Consider the following 23,444-nt stretch of genomic DNA (forward strand, 5'->3'; position numbering starts at 1 on the left):
AAAAAGGGGAGGATACCGTGCATCAGCTAGTGGTTCCAAAGGCCTATAGGAGGACAGTATTAGATTTGGCACACGGGCACATTGTGGGTGGCCATTTGGGGATCCAGAAAACTACAGAGAGAATATTGCTAAGATTCTGCTGGCCTGGCATGCATCGTGATATAAAAGAGTATTGTGAATCCTGCCCCGAGTGTCAGATGTATGCACCTATGCCTCATTTCCGTAGCCCCTTAGTTCCCTTACCGATAATCGAAGTACCCTTTGAACGGATTGGGATGGATTTGGTTGGTCCCCTGATAAGGTCAGCCCGTGGTCACCAACATATTTTAGTCATAATGGACTATGCTACACGCTATCCAGAGGCCATACCTTTGCGCAATACGTCGTCTAAGACCATTGCAAAGGAGTTGGTTCAGGTTTTCAGTAGGGTAGGCATTCCAAAAGAAATACTTACCGATCAAGGAACCCCCTTTATGTCTAACGTGATGAAGGAACTTTGTAAATTGTTTAAGGTGTCTCAACTACGTACCTCAGTCTATCACCCTCAAACTGATGGTTTAGTGGAGAGATTTAATAAGACTCTTAAGCAGATGTTAAAGAAAGTAGTGGACAAAGACGGGAAAAATTGGGACTTTTTGCTTCCGTATCTAATGTTTGCGGTAAGAGAAGTGCCTCAGTCATCTACAGGGTATTCACCATTTGAGCTGGTATATGGTAGACATCCACGTGGGTTGTTGGATGTGGCTAAAGAAACTTGGGAAGGACAGGTCACTCCCTACAAAAGTGTAATAGAACATGTTTCGCAAATGCAGGACAGAATTGCAGCTGTGATGCCAATTGTGAAAAAACACCTAGAACAGGCTCAAGGAATACAAAAAAGGGTTTATGATAGGGGTGCTAAGATCCGTACATTTGCACCAGGGGATCGCGTGTTGGTACTTGTCCCTTCCATAGAGAGCAAGTTCCTAGCTAAATGGCAGGGTCCTTTCACTATAATAGAAAGAGTAGGTGAAGTGAATTATAAAGTACACCAACCAGGTAAAAGAAAACCTGAGCAGATATACCATGTGAATCTGCTCAAGGCTTGGAAAGACAGGCCAGCTCTGGCTACGACAGGTGTTTTTTCAGTGTGTGATGGCTCCGTAATACCACATGTTAATATAGCTGAGTCTCTGTCTGACAGACAGAAGAAAGAGGCTAGACAATTGGTGTTTCGTAATAAAAATTTCTTTTCTGAACAACCAGGGCAGACCCCCCTCATAAAGCATGACATCATAACGGATCCTGGAGTAAAGGTACATGTAAGGCCCTATAGAATCCCTGAGGCTAGACGAGAGGCAGTGTCTAAGGAGGTAAAGGAGATGCTGGAATTGGGGGTGATCGAAGAGTCCCATAGTGAGTGGTCCAGCCCAATTGTGTTAATTCCGAAACCGGACGGTACTATAAGATTCTGTAACGACTTTAGGAAGTTAAACTCGGTGTCTAAGTTTGATGCATATCCTATGCCACGGGTGGATGAGCTCATAGACCGACTGGGAACAGCTCGCTACATCACAACTTTAGATCTGACAAAAGGTTATTGGCAGATTCCCCTGACGGACACTGCCAAAGAAAAGACAGCATTTTCCACACCTGACGGCTTGTTCCAATATGTAAATATGCCCTTTGGCCTACATGGGGCCCCTGCCACCTTCCAAAGGTTAATGGATAGAGTGTTAAGACCGCATAGGCAATATGCCTCTGCCTATCTGGATGATATAGTGATACATAGCCATGACTGGGAGACACACCTATTGAACGTACAGGCAGTCATTGACGGTTTACAGGAAGCAGGTCTGACAGCAAACCCAAAAAAATGTTGCATTGGGTTAGAAGAAGCAAAATATTTGGGTTACATAATAGGAAGAGGTATAATCAAGCCCCAGGTTGACAAACTTGAGGCAATCCTACGTTGGCCCCAACCGGTGAATAAAAAACAGGTGAGGGCATTCCTGGGTATTGCCGGTTATTATAGAAGGTTCATACCCCATTTTGCGGCCATGGCGGGTCCCCTGACTGATCTCACCAAGGGAAAAGACTCAGTAATGATAAGGTGGAACCCTGACGCTGAAAAAGCGTTCCAAACTCTGAAATTGGCCCTTTGTTCCCAGCCGATCTTGATCACGCCTGATTTTAAAAAAGAATTTGTGGTACAAACAGATGCCTCTGAGACAGGAATAGGGGCTGTCTTGTCGCAAATCAGGAATGGAGAGGAACATCCGGTGCTTTATTTAAGCAGGCAGTTGAATAAGCACGAGAGAAGGTATGCAATTGTGGAGAGGGAATGTCTGGCTATTAAATGGGCCCTTGAGTCCCTCAGGTACTATTTGTTGGGAAGGAAGTTTAGGTTGGTCACTGACCATGCCCCTCTGAAATGGATGTACCTGAATAAGGAGAAAAATAGCAGAGTGACTAGATGGTTTCTAGCTCTGCAGGCCTACAATTTTACAGTGGAGCACAGGTCTGGTCGGCTGCAGGGAAATGCGGACGCACTGTCACGTGTGCACTGTCTTGCGGTTCCTGATGCTCATTCCCGGGGGCCTGAGCTGAGGGGGGGGATATGTGACAGTCATGTAGGATTGGTGGTAGAAGGGAGGTATGTTTCTCCTAGATTCCTTTCCTATGTGGAGTAACACCTGAGACTTCCACCTGCTAGGTGATTAATTAAGTGAATTAGAGGGTGGATATAAAAGGGAAACCAGGAGGGCAGGTAGCTCTCTCTGACTGAGGACACAGAAAGCCTGTCTGTGGAAGAGACCTGTGAGTAAAGGTTGCTGGACATATTATGTTATGTTAAGTTGGCAGAGAGAAGCTCTCCAGCTGGTAGTGAGGGACATCCTATGTATAGTAAGTGCCGGACAGGCAAGGTGTTTCTTTTGTTACTGTTATATTTCTTTTGTCCCTGCATCCTTTCTAATAAACCTGACCCTGTGTCAGATTGCACGAATTTACTGCTGTGTGCCTGGATTGAATGAAGACAGCGCTTGTCCCTTGACCTCAGCGAGGGGCGATCCCAGACCTACCTCACAATATATATACACACAGTATCTCACAAAAGTGAGTACACCCCTCACATTTTTGTAAATATTTTATTATATCTTTTCATGAAGAAATTACACTCTGCTACAATGTAGAGTAGTGAGTGTACAGCCTGTGTGTAGTGTAAATTTGCTGTCCCCTCAAAATAATTCAACACACAGCCATTAATGTCTAAACCTTGGCAACAAAAGTGGAAATGTCGAAATTGGGCCCAATTAGCCATTTCCCCTCCCCTTTGTCATGTGACTCGTTAGTGTTACAAGGTTTCAGGCGTGAATGGGGAGCAGGTGTGTTAAATTTGGTTTATCACTCTCACAGTCTCTCATACTGGCACCTCATGGCAAAGAACTCTCTGAGGATCTGAAAAAAATGTTGCTCTACATAAAGATGTATGCCTAGGTTATATAGCCTAGATGCCTAGGCTATAAGAAGAGGTTGTCTTTGGGAAATAGATGTATGAGTGCTGCCAGCATTGCTGCAGAGGTTGAAGGGGTGGGGGGTCAGCCTGTCAGTGCTAAGATCATACACCAAACACTGCATCAAATTGATCTGCATGGCTGTCGTCCCAGAAGGATGCCTCTTCTAACGATGATGCACAAGAGATTACTGGAACCATGTCCTGTGGTCCGATGAGACCAAGATAAGCTTATTTGGTTCAGATGGTGTCAAGCGTGTGTGGCTGCAACCAGGTGAGGAATACAAAGACAAGTGTATCTTACTACATGAGTGCTGCCGGCAATGGGGAGCTACATTTCCTTGAGGGAACCATGAATGCCAACATGTACTGTGACATACTGAAGCAGAGCATGATCCCCTCCCTTCAGAGACTGGACCGCAGGGCAATATTCCAACATAACGACCCCAAACCGACCTCCAAGACAACCACTGCCTTGCTAAAGAAGCTGAGGGTAAAGGTAATGGACTGGCCAAGCATGTCTCCAGACCTAAACCCTATTGAGCATCTGTGGGGCATCCTCAAACGGAAGGTGGGGGAGCGCAAGGTCTCTAACATCCACCAGCTCCATCATGGAGGAGTGGAAGAGCACTCCAGTGGCAACCTGTGAAGCTCTGGTGAACTCCATGCCTAACAGGGTTAAGGCAGTGCTGGAAAATAATCGTGGCCACACAAAATATTGACACTTTGGGCCCAATTTGGACATTTCCACTTAGGGGTGTACTCACTTTTGTTGCCAAGGTTTAGACATTAATGGCTGTGTGTTAAGTTATTTTGAGGGGACTGCAAATTTACACTGTTATACTGGCTGAACACTCACTACTTTACATTGTAGCAGAGTGTCATTTCTTCAGTATTATCACATGAAAAGATATAATAAAATATTTACAAAAATGTGAGGGGTGTACTCACTTTTGTGAGGTACTGTATATATATATATATATATATATATATATATATATATATATATATATACACACACACACAACTGCCGCAGAGAAAAAGGAGACCTCCCTCCACTTTGCAACCACTCCAGCAGCAGCCAATATGGTGAAGATGGAGACCCACCCTCACTTTGCGACTGTCATAGCAACAGCCTCCATGGAGAAGGGCTTGACTCCCCTTCACCTCTCAACCGCTGCAGCAGCAGTCCCTACAGAGGAAGGGGAGACCCTCCTCCATTCCACAACTGCAGCAGTCACGCAGGAGAGGGAGACCCTCTTTCTCCTCCATGCGGCAGTCATGGACGGCACCAGAGGACGGCAACAGAGGATTCTGTTCCCATTCCTGACCATCTAACTGGCAACTCCAGAACTGCAGGCCTTCATAATGGGAAATTACATCAAACACAATCACACTTTATCCTCTTCAATCCTTATGTGGTTGACCTTGGCTTGTTTTCTCGTTGACGCTGATTCTCTGATATCCTGACCTTGGCTGGTTATTCGTTGATCCTGATTCCTGGTATGCTGACCTCGGCTACTTTCACCATGTTATTGTTACCGTCAGGTCCTACCTGACTCCAGTGTCTCCTACCCTGCTGTGCATGTCACTTTATAAATTAATTTTGCCAAGCTAAAAGATGTGAAAGCTACAGTTGCCATGTTTTTTTCCTACTAAATTTTTAAGTGTAGAGTAGTGCAATAAAATAATATTTTTGAGGTTATTACAAAACATAAAACACAATATAGAAGTTATACTAAGTATAGTTAAAAATCTCTTGTCCATTATAAAAAGATTGCAAGATAGTTGAAAGTTTTGTGGTTTACATAACTGAGGTTAAGTAAATCCAGCCAATTCTGTATTTAAATCCTTTCAAACCACAACCACAATTAAAGACCTCCTTAACTTTGGCTCGAGTCTCCAGTCACTGGATAACTTGGCAATTCACATAAGTATTGGTTTGACCAACTACAAAGGATTCCATGTGCTGTAATATGGAATCAACAAAGCAAGTCAATGAAGTAAAGATATAATGTCTGAAATTATTAGAATTACATAGTATGAATGATGGAATACTTCAAAGGAATATAATAGGTGGTTGGTAAACTTAACGGATGCAGTATATGGTTCATTAAAAAAAAATAAAAAAAAAACCAGAACATTATAATACTCACAAACAATATATTTAAACATGAGTGCTGGATTTATTTTCCAGATCACCTGGAATTTTAAAAATGAATAAGCAGGTGTTAAATTGGGTGAGACCTAAAAGGGGTAGAGATGGTCATAGGTACAGCACAAGCAAACTGGAGAGAACAATGGTTAATACTCCTGCTACTCCAACAGCACCTCTAGACATTTCAACAAAAAATATTACAGTGTAAGTCTTTTAATTAAGATCTGTGAGGCTTTGTTGTATAATGAAAGACAGACTAACCTTAAATGGCAAAGGGGCTCTGTGGAAGACTTTGTTTGTGAGTACCACAGATAACTGCAATAAATTTGCCCTGTGGTTGTCAGATATGCTTTCTACTCCTCATTCAGTGCACTAAACTCCCACGCAATTACCTTTGGTGCTCAGGAAGGATACGCAGCAGCCATGAGCCATGATAACAGGAGGTACACTAAAGTTCACCACCCAAGTGTTCCTTTTCTATGTTCCAAATGCTCCTCTTTTGGACCTAAATACCTCAGCTCATTTTCCTCTCTTGTGTTTTACAAAACACAACTATTTTATCAGTTTCTTAAAAACATGGGAGATTTGCTTATCTCTGCTGCAAAGCAGTGCCAAAATATTTCTACAAGACCAATGGTATCCTTCTACACACGATGAGCTGATTAATGTAACTGGATCAGGAATTTATTATTAATACTCACAACATTTGTATAGTAAACAGACAATCTTAAAGGACCATTAACATGTATTTCCTTTTTATAGGTTAATTTGTTTTATGGATTCCTGATTTGTAGGCATCTGGTTATCTACCTATCATACAATATAAATGGAAGCTGTCACCTTTATAAGGATATTCCATTTAAAAGTAAACAGAATCTATGATCAGTAACAGCCTGAGATACCAGACAGTATCATCTATCAGTTTTCTAGTCCTGAAGTTGTCTTTTCTTTTTCTCGCACACCTCAATCACCAAGAATTAGAAACTTTATAAATAGACAGAGGCAAGTAAATGCAAATACTGACCTTAGGAATTTAAGATGGCTGATATACACATAAGGTGTGTTTTGACACACTCACAGACACAAAAAGAGAATAGCTAAAATGTTGTATGTCAAAAAACAATGTAAGTTATCCATGATGTTAACATGTTTTTATAATGAAACAGTGTCACCACGTTAATTGGCTCTTAGGTTACAAAAGTTCTTTGAGGGCCATGTCACGGAAGCCTCCATGCCTCCATGGGTATCTGTTTACTGAGGCAAGGTGTACGCATCACACTACCTATACTGGACCAGAGATGAGCTCCTTGAAATGGCTAACTTTGTAATGGTACCCTGCCCATGATGACATGGAATCATATTGCAGCTCTATGATTATGAGAGAAAGTTGCTTAGCAGTTGATCAATGGAGATTTTACAGATTGTTACAGATAAAAAACATTTGGCCCAACCATTTTTTCTTCTTTAAAGACACAAACCTTATTTGGTCATTGGTCTGTCCTTAGATTCCATATATTCATATACTTATCTCATGCTTGTTCAAATTCCCTTGCCATGTTACCCTCTACCACTCCTGCCAGGAGGGCTGCCACCCTCTCAGTAAAGTAATACTTCCTTACATCTAAATGTTAATTAAATGTTACTGTATTTTGGTAGCAAATATTACATCGGTCATATGTCTTACAAATATTGAACAGTTACATTTTTAATAAAAACCTTAAGTCTGTAGGACGTGGGAGAAGTTTCTTTTTGCCAGTAAAGTAGACGTCAAAATCCTCAGTCTTTAGCCGCTGAGAAAAATCAATATACCCAGATATCTCTTGTCCATGGACATTTTTATCTCTGATAAAGATGATGGACTGAAAAAAGAAAATAAAAACTTAATAAATAAAAACAGAGTATATCACTTTCACGATAATAGTGGAATACGATGCATCAACCTGTCTGTTATTTCCCACTTTCATTGCAAATATTCACGGATGGTCATTAAGAAGAAACTATTTTAATATATCAAATATATAAACTCTAAGAATAAGGGGTGGCCAGTAAGTGGCTTTTTTAAGATTAATACATTTAATAAAGTCATAACCAAATGCCAATACATAATTTATCACTATATACATTTATATCTACTTAATGTTTACTCTTTAAGTTTTTTACATTTTCAAAACATCAACCTCCCATTTCCTTGGACCAAACACAAAGCAGGGACAATTGATTTAGATTTCCTCCACTGCTCAAGATACATCTGTAAAGACTGCATTGCATCCCTTCATTCACCCAAAGTATGTGTTATCACACTTCCTGTCCCCTACCTGAATTTGAAACATGGGAAGCCATAGCAAAATATCTCACCAGTTAACGGTTTTGCTAGTACACCCCCAAGCTCTTTTAATAACTTGGGGTGTATCCCATCAGGCCCCATCGACTTATTTGTCTTTACCCTAGACAACTGAAGTAGAACATCCGCCTTGATAAACTCACATATTTCAAATGATTCAGTCTTTTTTCCCAACTGAGGTCCCATTCCCTCATTTTCATCTGTAAAAACTGAACAGAAATATTCATTGAGGCAGTCAGCTAAACCTTTATCCTCTTCTACATATATTGCTTTTGTTTTTAGTCTAACTAATCCTTGTTTAACTTTCCTTTTTCTCATTTATATATCTAAAAAATGTTTTATCTCCATTTTTTACTGACAGGGTAATTCGCTCTTCTGCATCTGATTTGGCAGATCTTATAACTTTCTTTGCCTCTTTCTGCCTGATTTTATAGATCTGTCTATCTTCTCACTTTGGGTATTTTTTTCTCTACTAAAGACTAACTTCTTGTCTTTTACGATTTTGGCCACTTCTGCAGAGTACCACAGCGGTTTCTTTAATCTTTTACTGACCAGCCTAATACAATTTTCTGTTATCTTCAATAATACAGCTTTTACAAAATCCCACTTCTCCTGAACACCATTTAAATTGTCCCAGCCTGATAACAACTCCTCTATACATATTCTCATTTTAGAAAAGTCAGCTTTTCTAAAATCTAAAACTTTTGTTTTTGTGTAGTGTGACTCAGTCACTGTTCGTATATTAAACCACACAGACTGATGATCACTAGATCCCAAACTATCACCTACAAAAATATCTGTTAACAAATCTCCATTTGTGAACACTAAATCCAATGTGGCCTCCTTACGAGTTGGTTCCTCAACTACCTGTTTTAAAGATAATTCCAGTAAGGAGTTTAGAATATCCGCACTCCAGGTACAACCAGCTACTTTCGTTTTCCAGTTCACATCAGGGAGATTAAAGTCACCCATGATTATAACATCCTCCTTCACTGTCATTTTAGCTATTTCCTCCACTAGTAGATTATCTAGTTGTTCTACTTGTCCTGGGGGTCTATAAATCACACCTATGCGAGTTACTTTACTTTTGCCAAATTGTACTGTAACCCAAACCGACTCTAAGTTCTCCTCACCAACTTGTATTAAGTTAGATTTTATGTTATTTTTCACATATAGGGCCACCCCTCCCCCTTTCTTGCCCTTTCTGTCTTTTCTATATAAAGAGTACCTCGGTATTGATATGTCCCAGTCATGTTTCTCATTATACCATGTCTCAGTAACAGCCACTATATCAACATTCTCAGTTGCCACAACTGTTACAAGTTCATGAATCTTATTCCCTAAACTGCGAGCATTTGTAGACATGACCTTTAGCTTGTCATTTAACACTAATGCTGCAATCACTTTCTATCCTTGCTTTGGGGGGCAAAATATATGCTTCTCCCTATTATCTGTATAGACCAAGCCCCCAGATCCACCCACCTGGTTACTAAGTAAATTGCCTTCCCTTTCTATGCTGTCTAGCCCGGTATTTACCCCCCCCATTCCTAGTTTAAAATCTCCTCCAACCATCTAGCCATTCTCTCCCCAAGCACATTGGACCCTCTTGCATTTAGGTGCAATCCATCACGACTATAGAGATTGTACCCCAAAGCAAAATCAGCCCCCTTCTTACACCAAGACTTCAGCCATGCATTTAGCTGCCTAATCTCCCGCTGCCTTTCTGGTGTAGCGCATGGCACAGGTAGTATCTCTGAGAATACTACCTTGAGGTCCTTTTCTTAATCTTACTACCTAAATCCCTAAAATTACCTTTTAGGACACTCAATCTTCCTCTTACTATGTCATTGGTGCCAATGTGCACCAAGACAGCTGGATCCTCGCCAGCCCCTCCCAATAATCTATCCATTCTGTCCGCAACATGCCGAACCCGGGCACCCGGGAGACAGCAAACCATTCGGTTGCTGCGATCAGAGCTACAGATTACACGGTCTGTTTTCCGAATTATTGAATCCCCTACCACCACAACCTGCCTGGGCTTTCCTTCCTTTCGGATCCCCTCTTCTTCCTTTCAGATCCCCTCTCCTTCCTTTCGGATCCCCTTTCCTTCCTTTCGGATCCCCTTACCTTCCTTTCGGATGCTTCAATTTTGTCAGCACAGTCATGCATATTAAAAATAACCAACACATTGAATTGAATTCCTATAAGGCTCAGCCAGACATATTACTTCCATGATGCTAGCTGAGCCTCATGGGAAGTGTAGGAAGAGTAAAGCGGCAGATGCTAGCTGTGAACTAAAATTCCTATGATTCCAAGCCAGCCAGGTGTCCACCATAATGCTGGCTGAGCATCATTGGAGGAGTAGTCCACAGCAGCAGAGATTTTTTTTTTTATTAAAAAAGGCTAATGTTAGCCTCCCTCCCAGGACCCCTACACACTGCCTTTACACACACCTGCCCGTAAACACATATACTGCCTTTACACACACATATACACATATACTGCCCTTACACGCACACATATACACGTACACTGCCCTTACACACACATATACATGTACACTGCCCTTTGATTTTGGAATCAAAACATTTGCTACTGCAAAAAATTTTAGATGAAAAAGTTCCATTTTATTCAGTGGAACAAAACAGTGATCATTATTCTTCACGATATTCTTGTAAGAAACTTTTATTTCCTTATTAATTCATGTAATCTATTTTTTCATATTTAATAATCTATAATCTATAAACTATTATTGAGACATTTTTGTTTTTTATTTCCTTTTATTTACCAACCTGCCCCCCCAGGTATGCACATCTGCCCCCAGAAATGCTTTATACCCCTCTATATACCACTCTGTCTCCATGATATGCCTTATACCCTCCTGTATGCCACTCTGCCCCATGATAAAAAGACATATCATGGGACAGAGTGGCACATGGGGGGTATTAGGCATTTCTGGAGGCAGAGTGGCATATAGGGGGTTAAAAGGCATTTCTAGAGGCAGAGCGGCATATAGGGGGTTAAAAGGCATATCATGGGGCACTCTGCCTCAGCAGCTGTTTGGAATGTTGGTCTGCCGGCCCACCAGGAAATTTCCCGGTATCCCGGTGGGCCAGTCCGGCCCTGGCCTCACCCTTCCTCTGCAAAGCAGGACAGAGGAAGGGATAGTTGAGGGGCATGGTGATGGGCGGCCAGGGCTCATTGATGCACGAGGGGGGCGAATGCTGGCCCGTGTAGTCTAATCCAACAGACAAGCGCTACGGAATTTGATGGCGCTATATAAAACAATAAATAATAATAATACTGTAGCTCAAAGAACTGGACCACGAAGACGGTGCCTGGTTGGATAAATCATGTTTTCTTTTACGTCACATGGATGGTCAGGTGCATGTGCGCCTCCTATTTGGAGAATATGTCATGTATTATCCAGGTAAGCGAAGAAGTTAAGTCGGGGGAGGCAGTGTGATGCTTTGGACAATGTTCTGCTGGGAAACCTTGGGTCCTGCCATTCATGTGAATGTTACTTTGACATGTACCACCTACCTAAGCATTACTCCAGACCACGTACACCCTTTCACGGACACAGTATTCCCTGAAGGCATTGGCCTCTTTCAGCAGTATAATGGGACGGGCCACAAAGCAAAAACGGTTCAGGAATGGTTTGAGGAACACAACAACAACAAGTTCAAGGTGTTGACTTGGCCTCCAAATTCCCCAGATCTCAATCCAATCTCTCTCCCAACCTCTGTGGGATGTGCTGGGCAAACAAGTATGATGCATAGAGGTCCCGTTTTGTAACTTACAGGAACTGTTGCTAACATCTTGGTGCCAGATACCACAGGACACCTTCAGAGGGCTACTGTAGTCCATGCCTCGATGGTTCAGGGCTGTTTTGACGGCAAAAGGACCTACACAATGTTAGGCAGGTGGTCATAATGTTATGGTTGATAAGTGTATATACACTCACTGGCCACTTTATTAGGTACACTTGTTAAATTGCTTGTTAACACAAATAGCTAATCATCCAATCATATGGCAGCAACTCAATGTATTTAGAAACTGCTGATCTATTGGGATTTTCATGCACAACCATCTCTAGGTTTTACAGAGAATGGTCTGAAAAAGAGAAAATATCCAGTGAGCAGCAGTTGTGTGGACGAAAATGCCTTGTTGATGTCAGAGGAGACTGGTTCAAGATGACAGAAAGGCAAAAGTAACTCAAATAACCACTCGTTACAACCAAGATATGCAGAATACCATCTCTGAACGCACAACACGTCAAACCTTGAAGCAGATGGGCTACAGCAGCAGAGGACCATACCAGGTGCCACTCCTGTCAGCTAAGAACAGGAAACTGAGGCTACAATTCACACAGGCTTACCAAAATTGGACGATGGAAGACTGGAAGAACTTTGCCTGGTCTGATGAGTCTCGATTCCAGCTGCGACATTCAAATGGCAGGGTCAGACTTTGGCATAAACGACATGAAAGCAAGGATCCATCCTGGATTGTATCAATGGTTCAGGCTGGTGGTGATGGTGTAATGGTGTGGGGGACATTTTCTTGGCACACTTTGGGCCCCCTTCTACCAATTGAGCATCGTTTAAATGTGACAGCCTACCAGAGTATTGTTGCTGACCATGACCACAGTGTGCCCATATTCTGATGGCTACTTCTACCAGGATAATGCATCATGTCACAAAGCTCACATTTATCTCAAACTGTTTTCTTCAACATGACAATGAGTTCACTGTACTCCAATGGCCTCCACAGTCACCAGATCTCAATCCAATAGAGCATTTTGGGATGTGGTGACATTGGCGATTCGCATCATGTATGTGCAGCCGACAAAACTGCAGCAACTGCGTGATACCATCATGTCCATATGGACCAAAGTCTCTGAGGAATGTTTCTAGCACCTTGTTGAAAGTATGCCACGAAGAATGAAGGCAGTTCTGAAGGCAAAAGGAGGTCCAACCCGGGAATAACAAGGTGTACCTAATAAAGTGTATATATAGCTTTAGAGTATGTGTGTGTATATATATGCCAAGTAGCTGTAACACCAAATCATATAATATCCAATATCAGGACGTCCTGATGAAAGTCTATAATAAATAGACTGAAACGTTGATTAGAAAACTGGAGTTTCTCGTGTAATTATTTGAAGAAGTCTCTGAAGTGCCGTTAACTATTGTTGGATATTATATATATATATATATATATATATATATATACACAGCATAGTGCTATTATATGTTGATGGATGGTATGTGTATGTGCGTAAATATGTATTAGAGTGTGAAATTAGCGTGCCTAAGTGTATGGTGCCGTGTGCCTTACAGTATGGCTTTAGCCACATGTCAGCGTCAGTGTTTGTAAATGTGTGGTGTTAGCGTGTGTGCATGAGCATATGGTGCTAGCTTGTGTGTTATTATAAGATGTTAGTGTTTGGGGGAATATGATGTTGCCATGTGTGTGTCTGTTATGTGTATAATGTGTGTATAGTGTTAGATCATGATTTTTACTCGTGTGTGTAATTGTATGTTAGTGTATGGTGTTAATCACTAATCCTAGGCTCGCCCCTGTCCTTTAGTCAGAGCGTCTTGCTGGAACCATTCTATTGTTTACTATGAGCAGTATGATAAGAAGTGAGTTTGCTTTGTTTAATAGATTGGTCTAACATAATGGAGCTAGGCAAGGCCAGACTGGGAATTAAAACCAGCCCTGGAAATAACAGATTGTCTGTGCCATCTTTGTTTGCCCCCAAATAATTCTGAAAAAAAGTACTGCAGTATGCAATGATACCTTTTTTATTGGATTAACATAATAATTAAAAGGCAAGTTTTCAAAAGCTTGAAAAACTCTTGAAAGCTTTTCTTTATATTTTACAAATAAGCGCAGAGACAGAGCGGCAGAGTCTGTTGTGAGCAGAGCTGTAGCTAGCTTTTTCAGCCCGAGGCAAGAATTGAATATTGTGCCCCCCACTATATTTTCTTTTACAGAGGTTATTTTATTAAAAATGCACTTATACACTTCCCATACCTACACATAAACACACATACACTGCCCTTACATGCTGGCTTTACACATACCTGCCCGTAAACACACATATACACATACGCTGCCCTTACACATGACTGCCCATACATGCTGCCTTTTACAAACACCTGCCCATAAACACACACATACACTGTCATTAGACACGACTGCCCACACACACACTGCCTTTACACACATCTGTCCATAATCTCACATATACACATACACAGCCCTTTCACACACCTGCTTATCCACGCTGCCTTTACACACACCTGCCCATTAACACATATATAAATACACTGCATTCACACACACCTGACCATACACACACATTTACGCACACACTGCCCTCACACACACATACACACCTGCCCATAAACACATATATACATATACACCAGCTTACAAACACACAAATGACTACACTGCTCTTACACACACCTGGCCATACACACCCACACCCTCCCCCACACACACACATACACTGCCCATACACACACATATACACTGCCCTTGCACCCCTTTCTCCCCATTTCTTTCTCATCTTTCATCTTTCTTCATCCTCCATCCTGTGGTGGGAGCGTTAGGTCTGTCATTTCAGACCTCTGCTTTAGTGCTCCCTCATCACTATGCACCAGCTATTGATGGAAAACGCAGGGATATGACCTGTAGTGATTGGGAAGCACGTAAGCCAAGGTCTGAAGTTACAAACCTCGCACTCCCTTATGTTGAGCCAATTAGAAGGAGATCTGTGATCTCCCCAATCAGCCCCACTTATCGGGTGTGTCCTAGTTAAGTCTGTTCCTACGCCCTTTTTGGGATATCTTTTAATCCGGCCACTCCAATTGATCAAACCATTCATTTTTAGACACCCCTTGAGTATTTGAAATGCTAGTATTTTGACTCAAGATTTTTGGAATTTTTTTTTTTTATATATTTTTTGACATATTTTTAGAGAAGAACCCGCATGGATGGAGTGGCTTATCATAAGCATTTCGTTAAGACAACAAGCCCCCTGCTCAAACTTCTGAAGCATTTACTTCTAACACAAAAGGCTGTGAGATATTAGGATGGATCAAGACCAGGGCAGAGGAGAACAGAGTTTTGAGTTTGCCGAATGCTTTGACAGCTTCCGAGGACTAATTGTAACAGTCAACAACAACTTTAGAGAAGTCCCTAATGAAACAACGATAATAATTAGCAAAACCCAGGAATCTCTGTGGAGGTTGTAATCCACTGGGTTGTGACCATTGTAGTAGAGCTTAGAGTTTATCTGGATCAATTTCAAAACCAGACTCACTAATGACATACCCAAAGAATGCCTTAAACTCAAATGTTCTAGTTCAGAGTAGTGTTTTCCTCACATAGCCAGAGTAAAAGTTTTAAACATATTTAGTAAATAATTTGGACCCTTTGAGTTTGTCCTGAAATCTACGGGAGAGGATAAGTATTTTTTATGGTTATACGATTAAGTCCAATATAGTCAATACAGGGTCTGAGTCCACCATCTTTCTTGGAGACAAATAAAAATCCGGCCCCAGCAGGAGAGGTGGAGCGACAAATAAATCCTTTCTGGCCTTGGTTTTGGCATGAGATAAAAGATAAACCCTACCGCGAGGGGGAACAGCAACCTGCAGTAAGTCAATGAGACAGTCACAAACACGATGAGGTGGAAGGGTTTCGGCCTCCTTTTAATCAAAGACATCCTGGAAGGTTAAATCAATAACCAGGTTATGCAACTGAAGCCAGGAGTATCCTAAAATGACCTAGGTAGAAGGTGATGTAATAACATTGAACACCAAAATCTCTTTGTGAAAAAGTCCCACATGAAGGCCCAAGGGAAGCAGAAAGGGTGTGTGGCCATGTCACCCCCATGAAATCCTCGGCCAATGTGTTGATGTTCTTTTTGGTCCATCGTGATCCTATGAAGCACCCAGACAGAAGCACTCTTCAGGAACAGAAATATTCATCTGGTGAGTGTATAGAATGCAATATAGCTCCATTTGAAAGACTTGATATAAAGTTTTCCTATGCAATAAGGCAGACAACTACTAGTACTGAATGTAAACAAGGAACAAAACTGTTTGTTATCAAAAGGGATTTAGCATTGGCAGCCTGGCTGAAATATATAGATATAGTATAGTAGGTTGAAAAAAGTCCATCAAGTTCAACCTTTCACACATACCCAGTTCTAAAGTTGATCCAAAAGAAGGCAAAAAACCCTACTTGGGGCAATTATCAGTTATGCCACAACAGGGAAAAAAATCCTTCTTGATTCCATAGTGGCAATTAGATTAGACTCCCTGGATTAATTTGCTAATACTACTGTCCTTTTAACAGTTGTAGCCCTTTAGGTTATGCTGAACCAGAATCTGCTCAATCTTTATTGTATACAGCCACCCAATACGGATGCTGGGATACCTCTTCCTCTTCTGGGGCAGAAAAAAGAAAATCAACAGAAAAGCTGTAGTTCTGATATTTTCTTTTTAACTGGAGGGTTCACTATATCTGGTATTTTCAACACAAAAAAAAGTTTAGTTATTTTTTGGATACATTACAAACAATTTTATAATGGTTGCAAACTAATAGATGCTGGACTTAATCCAATAAATAGCCAAAATGAATAATAGTTTGTAATCATGTAGACCAAAAATGTTCCATCCTTTGCAGTTCAAATATGCAGTACATATATATAATGGTACAAACTAACAGCTTTTTAGTAGCAACACCCCTGTGTCTCAGATAATGTGTCTCACCACACAGAATAGCTCACCTTTCAAAATCACAGCTTCACCTGCTCACATGATTTGCACCTGTGATTTGTTGGCAAGCGATTGGAGAAATGTTCAAGACCAAGCAACCCTTGAGTGACTCCAGAGACAATATATTTCTGAAGTTCATGTTTCATGGTGCATTCCATTATGGTAATCATATCACACCTCTCAGGTGAAAAGGTGAGTTCCATGGCCACTGTTTGCTGCTCTTATGTCTCAGATACCAAAAACACCTGACCCTCCATAAAACTAAAAGTACCCCACATTTTTTCACTATAATGCATTTGCAAAGAATTACAACTATTCCCCTAAGAGAGCCACCAAATAACTGGAGCCATAATAGAAATTCTGGCCCTAAGTTTCAGTAGGTCAGTAACTACACAGGACTACACTAATGACCACATACAGTGGGGCAAAAAAAGTATTTAGTCAGCCACCAATTGTGCAAGTTCTCCCACTTACAAAGATGAGAGAGGCCTGTAATTTTCACTATAGGTACACTTCAACTATGAGAGACAGAATGAGACAACAAAGTCCATAAATCACATTGTCTGATTTTTAAAGAATTTATTTGCAAATTATGGTGGAAGATAAGTATTTGGTCAATAACAAAAGTTTATATCAATACTTTGTTATATACCCTTTGTTGGCAATGACAGAGGTCAAACGTTTTCTGTAAGTCTTCACAAGGTTTCACACACTGTTGCTGGTATTTTGGTTGCTGGTAGATTTTCCTCCATGCAGAGCTCGTCTAGAGCAGTGATGTTTTGGTGCTGTCGCTGGGCAACACGGACTTTCAACTCCCTCCAAAGGTTTTCTATGGGGTTGAGATCTGGAGACTGGCTAGGCCACTCCAGGACCTTGAAATGCTTCTTACGAAGCCACTCCTTCGTTGCCCGGGCGGCGTGTTTGGGATCATTGTCATGCTGAAAGACCCAGCCACGTTTCATCTTCAATGCCTTTCCTGATCCCTTTGCAGAGAAACAGCCCCAAAGCATGATGTTTCCACACCCGTAGTGTCCTTTGGATGCAACTCAGCATTCTTTCTCCTCCAAACACGACGAGTTGAGTTTCTACCAAAAAGTTCTACCTTGGTTTCATCTGACCATATGACATTCACCCAATCCTCTTCTGGATCATCCAAATGCTCTCTAGCAAACTTCAGACAGGCCTGGACATGTACTGGCTTAAGCAGGGGGACACGTCTGGCACTGCATGATTTGAGTAGTGTGTTACTGATGGTAGCCTTTGTTACTTTGGTCCCAGCTCTCTGCAGGTCATTCACTAGGTCCCCTCATGTGGTTCTGGGATTTTTGCTCACCGTTCTTGTGATTATTTTGACACCACGGGGTGAGATCTTGTGTGGAGCCCCAGATCGAGGGAGATTATCAGTGGTCCTGTATGTCTTCCATTTTCGAATAATTCCTCCCACAGTTGATTTCTTCACACCAAGCTGCTCGCCTATTACAGATTCAGTCTTCCCAGCCTGGTGCAGGTCTACAATTTTGTTTCTGGTGTCCTTCGACAGCTCTTTGGTCTTGGTCATAGTGGGGTTTGGAGTGTGACTGTTTGAGGTTATGGACAGGTGTCTTTTATACTGATAACAAGTTCAAACAGGTGCCATTAATACAGGTAACGAGTGGAGGACAGAGGAGACTCTTAAAGAAGATGTTACAGGTCTGTGAGAGCCAGATATCTTGCTTGTTTGTAGGTGACAAATACTTATTTTACCGAGGAATTTACCAATGAATTCATTAGAAATCCTACAATGTGATTTCCTGTATTCTTTCCCCCCATTCTGTCTCGCATAGTTGAAGTGTACCTATGGTGAAAATTACAGGCCTCTATCATCTTTGTAAGTGGGAGAACTTGCACAATTGGTAGCTGACTAAATACTTTTTTGCCCCACTGTATATGCTGTACAAGGCAATGCATTTACACCTCAAACTAACACCTTCTCACACTTTTGAACTACGACTTCCATGGTGCCCTACATGCCACAAAACAGTCCAACCATAAAAACAATAACCCACGGCTGCCAGAGTGATTTATCTTTGAATAGGCACCAACAGTACAACAATAAGTCTGCTTTTTAGTCCATGAGGATGCTGTTATATCACACCTCCCAGATTCCCCCCTGTAAGACCCAAATCCATTCCCTCCCCTGCTGTTCCTCATTTCTAGGTACCCACAATGTTAGCTGGCTGTGAGCATATAAAAGTATTCTACAGGCTTAAAACTCACAGTAATGTGTATAGAGCAGACAATATGTTTATAAATCCAAATATGCAAACAACATGCATTTCAGGCATACCTTGCTTTAAGGACATTCACTTTAAAGACACCCACACACATAGTTGCCCCACAATCATTCCCCTGTTTACGTACACTTGCCTTGCAAGTTCATCTTTTGAGCGGGTTTTGTGGTAGAAATAACGATTGCAGTGCGGTGCATGCATTGATAAGTGAAAAAAAGTTTAATCACTTCACGCATTTGTCTGAAGTGCTGTAAGAAGACGGCTTCCAGATCTCCTGGTTCTGGCCGCATGGACTCCCGCGCCCCCATGCAGAAAGTACCAACTGTACGGAAACATCTCCTCTAGGCTCCATAGATCCTCTTGAAGGAACATTGAACTCAAACCCTCATTTTCGATTCCTGAGGCCAGAATTTTGTTTGGAGGACACTGTTCCAGTGCCTGCGATGGTGCCTAGTGCATTTGGCAGTGTCCAGTGCATGAGTGATGGCGCAGCCTGCCCATCTCCTCAGCAACACCAGGAGCACCAGGGAGGGAATGGAGGTAGCATCACTCTCCAGAGGCTGAGTGAGTGCCCGGGACAATGGCGCAACCGGTCCATCACTCCCAGAGGGTGGGTGAGTGCCTGGGAGATGGCGCAACTGGCCCATCTCCCCAGCGGCAGCAGGAGCACCAGGGAGGGCATGAAGACGGCACTTCTCTCCAGCGTCGGGTATGTTTATCAAAGGGCACAGGGTGCCTTGGTCTGCCCTAACCAAACTGCTCTACATGCACGGAAACACTCGATACGCCTGACTGGGCCCTAGCCACAGATTCATGGGACTGTACGGTGGCTAGGAACCGCGGCGATACCCTGCAATTGGAACTGTGGCGGACATCTGTTGTCCCCACGTCGCTCTTTTGGGGTTATACTGTGCTTGTGGTGGGCAACACTCATAGCCATTTACGGAGCTCATTTGGGAACCCTGGTTTTATTACAAATCTTTAAGACTGGGGTTTACCCAGGCGCGGCTATGGAACTCTGGCCTGGCAACCGCGTGGACAATTCTCGGGAATGTTTCCGATGCTGTCGCTCAGGGTTCCGACACTGGATCATGTCGCTTTTTGGAATATAACATCCTCTGACCCTGGGCTCTCCATTGGTGCCCCAGGATCGACACCACTCTGTAGGGATCACCCCATAATAGTAAATCTTTGTTGGGTGGGCATTGCTGGCCATAGAACTGTATGAAGCTCCGGGCTCCCTGAAGGCGATGGGATTATACTCCTGATCCAATTATGTTTCATGTATAAATAGCTGAGCTTGTTCCAAATAAACTGAGTCCTGTTTTCATCTCAACGTTGGTCCTTTACAGGACAGTACACACACTGAATATGTTAAGCTACAGCTAGCCACAGCGCCAACGCAGCTCCGGTGCATCAGCATCCCCCTCTCTCTACAACGCTGGTTCTGTCTGGCGCTGAAGGTTAACCTCTGGTGTCCCGACAGGAGGAAGCGTTGTTTGGCCGGAATACCCAGTTGGGGCACAGGGTGTCTCATCACAATATTTAGTTTGAAGTTGTAGTACAAGATTAGAAGTCCACAAAGAAAATTATTAGCTTTACTCAAGTAAAAACTTTATCTTCTTTGGGTATGTGGCATCCAACTAATTCTGGAAATTAGCTAATTACGGAAAAAATATGTAGATGCTTTTATTAGTGTTAACTCAATTTATGTATAAATCCCCATGTCACGGAAGTCTCTGTGCCATGGGCTCCTGGAGGGGACTGAGTGCCAGCCTCCTTACTACAGACTATGGGCCCTGGTCCACGTTATCCAAATCATAAGAGACTCTAAAGACTGTGGAGCTCAGAAACAGATTTGGGTTTCCTACATTTTGGAACTTTGACAGTTCCTAGAATTACCCTACCCCTCAGTTAACGTTATCCTTTTGCGTGCTATTAATACAAATGTATATTATTGCCTTATTTTTGTAAAAGTTTGCACACGGCACACTAAGGTCTGAGAGATAATGTAATAAAGATAATGTGTGCTCTTTATCCCCCAGACTTAGTGGTGCCAGTTATTCCTTTTGTATTGTTAATCCCTGTTGTCTCTGGGATGCAGATTAAGGGGGCGGTTTGTATCCCATTATCTTGTTTTATGTTAATGTATGTTTTGCTGGATATATCCAGCCGTCTGTGTCTGAAATAAATCAGTTGTCCTGTTTTTGTACCTAAAGACTAGTCTTGCCTGGTTGTTTGGGTACTGGATAGCGATATCCCTTTACTTTGCTTGGGGATATTGCCTACGGATTGTGGGGAATTATTGTCCTGAAAGGAGAAGTCCCTCTTGGCAGAGAGGGACAACCTGAGGTCCCTGGTCGGTCCGTCACACCCCAGCCATTGGAACACCTTGGTGTTCTCTTGTATCAAGATACGAAAAATGCTAAGAGTTAAAAAATTGATTAAAATAGAAGTGGTTTGACTTCTCCTTTAAAGGCACTATTCCACTGTGTCTACCGACTATAACTAAAGGCAGCATTCTTAGCACTGTTGGATATCCACACCCTTCTCAGAAACAATTCTTTAATCATGTAAAATGTTGCCTCATTCATAGTTTTAGCTCGGAACACTTAATTGTTGTGGGACAGAAAAGGAGGTATAATGATCTTGTTGCCATATAAACTGAAAAGGATTTTTAAAAAGTGTGTTGTTTTATGAGACTGATACTCTAGATAATGTTTTGTCCAAGTGGGACAGCACTTTTAAACAAGGCATCAGTCAGCAGTAAAAAATCCTTTTATTTTTTAACAAGACAAACAGAACAATCATTTCATTTTCATGAAAATCTTAGTTATTTAGTAAATAATGGTGGAACATCTCTTGTATAGAGTGGTATATTTCACTACCTGAGCATGTTTAAAATAGTATTAGCACATGCTAAGGAGTATTTAATCTGTTCCTAGTTGAGCTTTTACCCAAAGTATATTGGAGAATATCTCTGAAACTAAAGTAGGTTGCAGGTCAAACCTGATAAGATGCAGCAATAGTAAAGGTCCTAGAAAATAAACTGTAAAACCAAAAAGAATCTGTTTTAGTAGACCTTTTAAATATGTTATTCATACAAGATACTGAGTCTTTCCAGATGGAGAAACTTCACTTGCATGGGGTAATCCAAAAGCAAAAAAAATAGACAATAGCAAGAAGACAAGATCTCCCAGGCTCTAAGTAACAAAGTGCTAACAAGGTACAGCTGTTTCCAGTACCAGCTGATGTAGTATATTAAGGCAATAAGCTAGGACCAGATGACATGTGCACCCATAATACAATCATCGAAACGTGCATCCATCAGACACCTGTTTAGAATTCATCTTTATTCTGCCATCCAGATCAGTATTAAAAAAAAATTTCAGGACATGAAGGGCTTTCTTCAGATACCATTATTTTGGTCTTAAATATAAAAATTTAAAATTTGCTTTAAAAAATATAAAAAAATAAGGTGAAACATTGAACAAAGGGACCTTTTCTAACTTATTTTTTTAATTTATTTTTAAAAATACATTACTCATTTGTTCTGAGTTTAGAAATACCCAATGTTTTTATGTTTTTTTTTTTTTTTTTTACAAGTTAGAGGGCAATAAGTACATTTACTGCTATTTCAAAACCTTTTTTTTTTTCCAACCTTGTAACCCTGCCCCCATTTTCTATTTGGGGAATCTTTGAAGCTGGCCTTTGTTGTAGTGATTATTTGTGGGGTTTTGTTTTTTTTTTACACAAATAATACTTAATGTATAAATGTACAGCTCCTGTCACAGCCAAACGACATGTCAACAGGGCCGGCCTTAGGGGTGTGCGACCTGTGCGACTGCACAGGGCACCATGGTAGCAGGGGCGCCTGCCCGGGACTTAAATTAAAACATCGTTTTTTTTTTAAACTTTATTTAACATTATTCATGTTAAATAAAGTTAAAAAAACCCAAACAAACAAAAAAACGATGCTTTAATCTAAGTCCCGGGGAGGTGCTCAGCAACCGCTCGACGCCCCTCACTCTCCGTGACTCCGTCGCGGTGCCGGCATCTCATGTTGAGCGCTCAACATGAAATGCTGGCACCGCGGCAGAGCGAGAAGACGGATGGCTCCCGCTCTCACCGCAGGACTCCGGCAACAAGGTAAGTGAGGTGGGGTGTAGTTTAAAGGGGCGGGGGGGTGTAGTTTAAAGGGGCAGAGGGGGGTGTAGTTTAAAGGGGCAGAGGGGGGTGTAGTTTGAAGGGGCGGGGGGTGTAGTTTGAAGGGGCAGGGGGGTGTAGTTTGAAGGGGCAGAGGGGGGTGTAGTTTGAAGGGGCAGAGGGGAGGGGTAGTTTGAGGGGGTAGTTTGAAGGGGCAGAGGGGGGGTAGTTTGAA

General features: G+C 41.9%; 1 protein-coding gene across 2 annotated transcripts in view; it reads right to left on the bottom strand.

Moving 5' to 3' along the window:
* CFAP299 (cilia and flagella associated protein 299) overlaps positions 1-23,444 on the bottom strand; it is a 230,377-nt gene that overhangs the window by 49,271 nt on the left and 157,662 nt on the right. Inside the window, exon 4 of one of the 2 annotated variants that reach the window (XM_053463225.1) lies at positions 7,368-7,510. In XM_053463225.1, the coding sequence (XP_053319200.1) occupies positions 7,368-7,510 (143 nt within the window). Of the gene's footprint in view, positions 1-7,352; positions 7,511-23,444 lie in introns of both variants that reach the window. The other variant, XM_053463218.1, reaches the window with a different exon arrangement.

This window comes from Spea bombifrons, chromosome 1, assembly GCF_027358695.1.
Source record: "Spea bombifrons isolate aSpeBom1 chromosome 1, aSpeBom1.2.pri, whole genome shotgun sequence".
Taxonomy (NCBI): domain Eukaryota; kingdom Metazoa; phylum Chordata; class Amphibia; order Anura; family Pelobatidae; genus Spea; species Spea bombifrons.